Genomic DNA, 7,815 nt, shown 5'->3' on the forward strand with positions numbered 1-7,815 from the left:
CGTCACTTCCGCTCAGCGCGTGACGAAAGGGGATTGCAGTCATGATTCGGCACATATATGTTTAATAGACAATGGTATTATATTTGTTAAACAGTTATTTAATGAAAATGGGCACCTGTATACCTACATAGAATTTCTTCAAGGTATAATATTCCAATAATCCCTAAAGAATATTGTATAGTGTGATTTATATGAGGATCTCATACCTGTTCTTTTTTTATGTGTTTTTTTTTTTAAATGTTTTAATTATTTTTATATTTTTTTTTACCTGTATTATTATTTATATAATACTGTATATGTTCTATTTCTTTTTTTGTAGTTTATATTTGTTCAGTACCTTTATATTATATGTTGGAAATCAATAAAAAAAAAATAAAAAAATACATATATGTTAAATATAAGAACAAATACATTTTCTATACTAATTGGGTTAAAAATGTATTCTAATGGTCTTACAGTTGGTAAATAATGAAGGATATTACATTACTTACGTATACTGAATTTTTAGAGAAATGTGGTATTCCAATACCTGGGCGTGAATATAGTTTTGTAATTGATGCAATACCAGCAGGACTTGTGAGGCTTTTAAAGGGATTTAGTGAATCTAAGCAATCGACATTTACAAAAAGAGATCTTATTAAATGGTATTGATATCAAAGATAGAAAATGTAATACTTTTTTTTAGATGTTTGATTCACTGCCCTGCAACATTTCGATGCAAGTACTTCTGGAATAACCATTTTGAGAATATCAACTGGAAATTGATTTGGACTTATAATAACAAATTCTGTGTCACAAATAAAGTTAGTGAAGTTTACTTTAAAATTATACATATAATTTATCCAACTAACCAGTTTCTCAAGAGATACAGAGCTGATCTCTCTGAATTCTGTGTTTTTTGTGGAATGCATGTAGAGACTGTTTTGCATCTTTTTTTTAATGTATGTATGTTCAATTTTTCTGGATTGATGTTGAATGTGTATTTACTATGTTGAGTGGATCTAAAATTAATATAAGTAAAAGAGATGTTATATTTTATTTTGATAAAAAAAAGATATGGATAAGAGTCACATTTTTATGCTAAATCTTCTCAAATTAGGTAAGTTTTACATACACAAATGTAAATGGTCAGAAAGGAAGCCCAGTATTTCCCACTTCAAAGTTGATTTGAGGATTTATTTTGAAACTCTTCAAGGTCTGTCAAATCGGAAAGCAACCAGAACTATGGACACGCTCAAAGAACTCTCCTCCTCTTTTCTATTGTGATTATTGATGTATACCCTCCTTATTATTTATTAATTTTTCTTTCCCTTTTCTTTTTTTTTTTTTCTTTTTTCCAGAAAACGTGAACACCATGTTTGTAACCTTTTGTTATACTTTTGAATGTTAATTGTTCAGCGTATACAATTAATAATAATAATAATCATTTAAAAACAAAGGATTCGACACATAGTGTATCAGAACCTAAATATAAGTTTACATTTAGTCCCATCTTTTTCAGTGGGTTCAACTGAATCATGAAAAACATCCGACTCAAATGAACGATTCATTCATGAATCAGGCATAGCTGCAGAGACCAAACATTAAAACGCATTGCATTCAAATGTTGTGAGAGTGTAACCAAAATAAACCGTGATAGCTTAAATTGAAACTCATATGCTAAATCTTTGCCCACACCTTATTATAAAACCATCACTATCAAGATTTTGATACAAATATCTTCTGTTTTTGTTAAGATAAATGCATAACCACACCTACAAGTCACTAGGTAGGAAAGCAGTGCAGTAGGCAAAGCAAACACAGCAGTGTACATCAAAGGGAACAGGTGACATTACTAAAGATGATGCTCCCTTGCTGACATTCCAGACTCCATGGCATTCTGGGGCTGTCATATAATCTGCCTAGATGCATGTTTGTTTTTCTTTCCAGCAATCTAAACATGACAGTAATTCATCTTCTCCCAGGCCAGCATGCAGCTGATTATAGGGCTGGAAGGAGTATATGTACCAGTATCTAAGGTTCAGTTCATCTGATATGAATTTTTTTTTTTCATTTGCATGCTTTGGCCACCCTTTTCATTTTCTTTTATGTTGATTACATGCATTAGTATACTTACATAACAGCAATTCATTGCTAATCTATCATTATAGGACACTGACGGAAATATATAAAAAGATATGTGAGGTCTCTATGTAACATAAAGCCTGTGAAACTAGATAAATTGATAGATATATTGAACCATGACTTAACTTAGACCTTGATTTGAAGAACAAAATATTTAAATTCTGAAAGGTGAATGCAACTTAACAGGTGGCAGGTAAATAGCAGCCCGTTTTGTTTTTTTACTTATTTTCTCAAGCAAGATGCAAACCAAGGTAACCGGGCCTAACTGTTCAGCTGTTCACCGTACTCATCCTAGCCATCAGCACTGCACTATATTTACCAGCTTCCTGGGTTACACAAGCCTGCCAAGGGGTGTGCACAAGCCCTCAACCCCTTCCTCTGTCCTCCGGATAAGCCGGGTTCTCTGTCACTGTCATAGAAAACACACAAAATGCATGGTGCATGGCCTACCACTGTGGGAGCAAACAAGGGGAGGGTCACATGTGAGCCCTGGACAACAGCAGCCCTCCAGACTATTCTCGGTAACTGGAATGTACACAGCGACCTCATGGCAGACTCCAAACTTGAGACCTTGTGTCTTTCTCCATGTCACTTTTGACTGTCATCTTTGAGAGAGAAATCTGGGAGAAATGTATTTGCTTTTATCCTGCTGAACTGTGCCTGATTCGTCATCAACTTGAGTGTAAAGAACAAACAGGTGAGTTCAAGAGCTACTTTAAAAATATATGAAACAGGATTTAATTGAGGAAATGCTTTATTGTACAGATTGTGAATTCTGACAGAGCATTTACTTTTAAAAAGTAGTTTACCTCTTCTGAATTGTCCTGCTAATGCAATGCAAGTTTTTAATAATACTAATAAGCAGTTACATGTTATGATCTAGCAAAATTACAGTCAGGATAGTGAAATCCTTATTTATTGAGAGTTTCTTATGGCAGTTGTTGTTACGGTCATTTTCACAACTGCACTGGCGACTTAGAGTTTGCTGTCTATTTTAAATAAGTGCCACTGAAATATGATATGGTATCTTTTATCTTTGGGGAATACTTTCAGCCTTGTTGTGGTGTCTCAGAATGGTGTTTAATAATAAGAAAAAAAAACAATTAGCATCCCAAAATAGATGTCAGACAGGCCCATGTGATCTGGAGTGAAATAAAATAAGTAGCTGTCTCTGGGGTGATTAGACGACTTAGTGTTGATAATAGCCTCATGAAATGTCCTCGTCTAAATGGTTAGGCTGTCAAGGGCAAACCTACCGAGGGGATCAGAAACAGCTGGCAAGTGATACAACGGCGTTGATAAACTTAGCTTTGATAGGGAAATGTAGCCGCGCTCTGCACATGGAAGCATTAAAATGATTTAAGGGACACTGGAATAGAACGTCGTGGCCTGGCACTAAACATCAGGGGTGATAAAATAGAGAGAGGGAGAAAGGGAGGAAAGGTTGTGCGGTGGCCATGACAACAGCAAACCATAACTTCACCTATTCACCGTGACTGAGCAGTAATTTGCCAGTAAACTCTCAATCCTTTCCCTTTGCAGCATGGCTAGTACATCAACAGAGATCTTTCCATTCAAGGACCAAGAGCTCCCCGCACACCTCCTGTTTCAGTTGAACATACTGAGACAGGAGCAGATCTTCACCGATGTGATCTTGTGCACCGAAGACAAGGAGATCCCATGCCACAGGAACGTCTTGGTTTCCAGTAGCCCATACTTCCGAGCCATGTTCTGCAGCAACTTCCGGGAGAGCAGCCAGGCTAGAGTGGACCTGAAAGGCATCGCATCGGAGGTCATCGAATGTGTTGTGGATTACATCTATACTGGTACCATCACCATCACCATGGAGCTGGTGCTGCCCCTGATGCAGGCGGCCTCCATGCTGCATTACGGGAGGCTCTTCGAGGCCTGCTCCACCTTCCTACAGGAACAGCTCAATCCGGAAAACTGCCTGAGCATGATCCGGCTCTCAGAGATCCTTCACTGCGAAAGCCTCAAGGAGAGAGCCAAAGAAATGGCTGTGCGGTGTTTCTCGGATGTAGCTGCTTCTGAGGACTTCTGTGAACTCTCTCTTCCTGAGCTAATGTGCTACCTGGAGGACGACCGACTGTGCGCGGAGGAAGAGCAGGTTTTTGAGACATTACTTGCTTGGATCCACCATGACCCCTTTTCCCGGCGAGGAGCTATTCATGACCTTTTTAAGAAGGTCCGTTTGCGGTACATCCATCCGACATACCTCTTCCAGTTTATCGCCAATGATCCGCTCGTCCAGTCGTCTACGCTGTGCACCGAGATCATCGAGTCTGTACGACGTCTGATGTTTTCCGTAAGTGCCAAATGCACTCAAGAGCTGAAGCCACTTTGGACCACACCGCGTCGTTACACGTGCCGGGAGACTCTGGTGGTGGTTGGAGGCCGCAAGAACAATGAACAGACGTCTCGAGAGGCGCTTCTCTACGATGAACGGACACAACGGTGGCAGTGGCTCGCCAAACTACCTCTGCGACTCTACAAGGCGGCGTATGTGTGTATTCACAGCATTCTGTACGTGGTTGGTGGCCTCAGTCTTAGTCTGGTATCTGGAGACAGTGCAGTTAGCGCCACAGTTTATACTCTCTCATTGAAGACCAACCAGTGGAGGACCGCCGAGCCCATGCTGGAACCACGTTACGCCCATCAGTGCGTCTCCTACCTTCACTTCATCTTCGCTCTTGGTGGAATAGGGCCGGATAAGCAGATCTCAAATATGGTGGAGCGCTACAACAGCATGTTCAATCAATGGGAGGCCATGGCGCCGATGCCCACAGCAGTCCTACACCCTGCAGTCGCAGCCAACGATCAGAGGATTTACGTGTTTGGAGGCGAGGATGCCTTGCAGAATCCAGTGAGACAAATACAGGTATCAAAAGTCGTTCAAAGAATATAATCTGTGCTTCGCTCAAGATGCGATCCCACATGACAAATGCCTTTTGTCTCCCCAAGGTTTATCACATCTCCCGCAACTTGTGGTCTAGACTGGAAACCAGGACAGTGAAGAACGTCTGCGCACCTGCTGCTGTGATAGAAGACAAGATTTATATTGTTGGAGGTAGGTTAAACTGTATGAAAGAATATGGAAAATCTGATATTTAAAACTATAGGACCATGGCTCTTCAAAAGAAAAAAGCAGTTTTTGAGTAGGTGAATTATAAAATAAGAAATACCTTAAATTTTAGTTGGTTTGGATTTTTTATTTTTTTTTGTAAATCATTTTAAGTCATCTTGAGGATGCCCTGGAAGTTTGGTCATGCCCCCTAGTTGGTGCTGGATTCCTGGTTGAGAACCACTTATTTAATTTAGTTAGTTAATTGACCCTTCGCAAAGACCTTAGTTACTGTTGATACGTCTGACAAGTCATGCCGCTCTCACACTACACATCATGTTCTCACACAGTAAAAAATACATTGCGGAGCAAAGAGAAAATTGAAAATGCGCCGACAAACAAGACAGAGCAGGTTACTTTTGGTATGAAACAGTCTTAGCTTTTAAATTTTGCCATTTTGTAAGAAATTAAATCAATAAATACAATTTTGTGGTTCTTTAATGTGCAGTTCAAGCGGCATGTGAACCAATCATCTTTTCAGATTTACTTAAAGCACGAAATAAACGTGAATGAACATCTGAAGGTATTTTAACTGTGAAAAGACGTCAATACACACCATTTTTCAAGTTTAAGTCCACCGAAGTTAATCTACTCTCCTATCTGATTTGTTTATTGGACAAAAATGGCGGATTCAGCATTATGAATGGTCAGATGGCCTGTCAATCAAGCTCACTGTGAAGGGTCAGTTGAATAGACTATCGGTGCGTTCCAAGCGGGATACATCGCCCTCCAAAGGGCACTTCGGAGTGAAAACAATCGTGGCCCACATATTGAAGGGTCGTTCCAAACCGAAGTTCTCAAAACTGGCCACTTCAAAGGGCCCTTCGGAATGAAGGATTTCGAAGGATACAACTGATGGACACTTCGGGCTCCCGTGATCCTTTGCATGATGACAGCTCCTCCATGTGGGCACGTGATGGGCTCCTCCGTGTGGGCACTTCAAGAAACAGTTGTTTGGTCCCCTACACCCTTCGAAGCTCTCACTCCAGAGGGTAAACCCTTTGAAGGGATTTGGGGGTAGGGGTGAACCCTTCCGAATGGAACGCAGGGAAAGATTTCAGATTGAATGGTTCCACTCACTTGGCATATATTATGATAAATAATGATGATGTTTAATGTTTAGATGACATTTAATAACATCTACGGTCAAGGGGAAAATCTTGTCCCTTGCTAGGATCACACAATAATCCAACCATGAAACATTATGCATCATTTGATGAGTTGATACATTAATTAAACTGCTGTTTATTTTCAGGATACACAAGAAGAGTGATTGCCTATGACACCAAAGCTAATAAATTTGTGAAGTGCACCAACATGAAGGAGAGAAGGATGCACCATGCGGCCACAGTCATCAATAACAAACTCTATGTGACCGGAGGACGTTTCCTCAACAGTCATGATGTCATCGAAGACTCAGACTGCTTTGAGTGCTACGACCCTAAAACAGACGTGTGGACTTCTAAAGGATCGTTACCGTACAAACTGTTTGATCACGGTTCACTGTCGCTGATTTGTGTCTCCAACCGCCCCAACCCACCATGACTGCTCAGAGAACACAACATCTCTGCTTGGGCGTCCCGTTCGCTCCCCTGCTCATTAAGGGAAATTAGAAATATGGGGCCACAGCTGAGACTGGAAACCATCTGAGGAAGATTGCATTCGTTTGTGGGTTGAGTACATCTCAGCTGTGGCTTTGATGGTATGCTGCTGGTGCTCGCCAGCATCTGTGCCGTCTTAAATCAAAAGAGATTTGAGCTGGCAATCGCAAGTGTCACAGTGGACCTCAGGGAGTGAGCCCAGGACCTCAGAGCAAAACGGCAGACTTATGCAATGTACAGCTGTCCCTGAAGAACTGTGACCCGAAAATCTTCAGACAGATGTTTCTCATCATAATCTCCTTCTCTCAGAATGGCTAGAGCAGCCCAATTTTAGTCAATAGTGCCTTGTTAGCATGAATTTAATTGGAATATGACAATAATTGTATATGACAATCTTTTTAGCCAGTGTAAAATCTACAAGCATAAGGACATGACTGTTTGTTGAAGTAATCGGTGAAGTGAAGAGCACATTCCCTGAGAGCTGTGGTGTGTGGTCAGTTTTATGTAATTAACGAAGGCCAAAAACGAACCTAATGGATCATGAAATGCTTGATGTACCATGCATGCTAAAAGTATGTGGACACCTGATTCTAATTAACATGGTTTACTATTTCTGCTACACACACACATATCTAACAGATGCATAAAATCAAGCATACAGCCATGCAATCTGCTGAGATGAACATTTTCAGTATGGGGCCCTTTTCTGTTCCAGCATTACAATGAACCCATTTCGGGGTTTGGAACATGGAAATTAACTGGGGTAAACTTTTATAGATGTACAAGGGTGATTATATTCAAATCAAATATGCTTTTGGATTTCCAATTGCTCCATCAGCAAAATGATAATAATAAAAAAAAAAAATCAACAGCAGTGGTCAAGTCAAACTTTTTGACGCGAAGGTCCCATCTTATTTTAGGGACAGCAACTATTAGCATTTTAGCAAG

At 40.2% G+C, this 7,815-nt stretch overlaps 1 protein-coding gene across 2 annotated transcripts; it reads left to right on the forward strand.

Annotated features, from left to right (window-relative positions):
- The first annotated feature begins 2,576 nt into the window (after positions 1-2,576).
- Positions 2,577-7,815, forward strand: klhl38a (kelch-like family member 38a). Of its 2 annotated transcripts, XM_016250413.1 has the most exons (4): positions 2,577-2,821; positions 3,667-5,023; positions 5,107-5,212; positions 6,522-7,815. In XM_016250413.1, exons 2-4 carry the CDS (start codon positions 3,668-3,670, stop codon positions 6,809-6,811), a joined length of 1,752 nt encoding a protein of 583 aa, XP_016105899.1. In that variant the 5' UTR covers positions 2,577-2,821; position 3,667; the 3' UTR covers positions 6,812-7,815. The 2 variants fall into 2 exon arrangements, with proteins under 2 accessions (XP_016105899.1, XP_016105900.1); XM_016250414.1 differs by lacking the exon at positions 2,577-2,821 and having other exon boundaries at positions 2,939-5,023.

Source organism: Sinocyclocheilus grahami, unplaced genomic scaffold (genome assembly GCF_001515645.1).
Source record: "Sinocyclocheilus grahami isolate Dianchi unplaced genomic scaffold, SAMN03320097.WGS_v1.1 scaffold987.1, whole genome shotgun sequence".
NCBI classification, from domain to species: domain Eukaryota; kingdom Metazoa; phylum Chordata; class Actinopteri; order Cypriniformes; family Cyprinidae; genus Sinocyclocheilus; species Sinocyclocheilus grahami.

Excerpts from the sequence above, each read along its gene's own strand:
- klhl38a (XM_016250413.1), top strand. The coding sequence starts at position 3,668 with ATGGCTAGTACATCAACAGAGATCTTTCCATTCAAGGACCAAGAGCTC. Across the intron at positions 5,024-5,106 it reads ATCCAGTGAGACAAATACAG|GTTTATCACATCTCCCGCAA; the intron begins GTATCAAAAGTC and ends TGTCTCCCCAAG. Across the intron at positions 5,213-6,521 it reads CAAGATTTATATTGTTGGAG|GATACACAAGAAGAGTGATT; the intron begins GTAGGTTAAACT and ends GTTTATTTTCAG.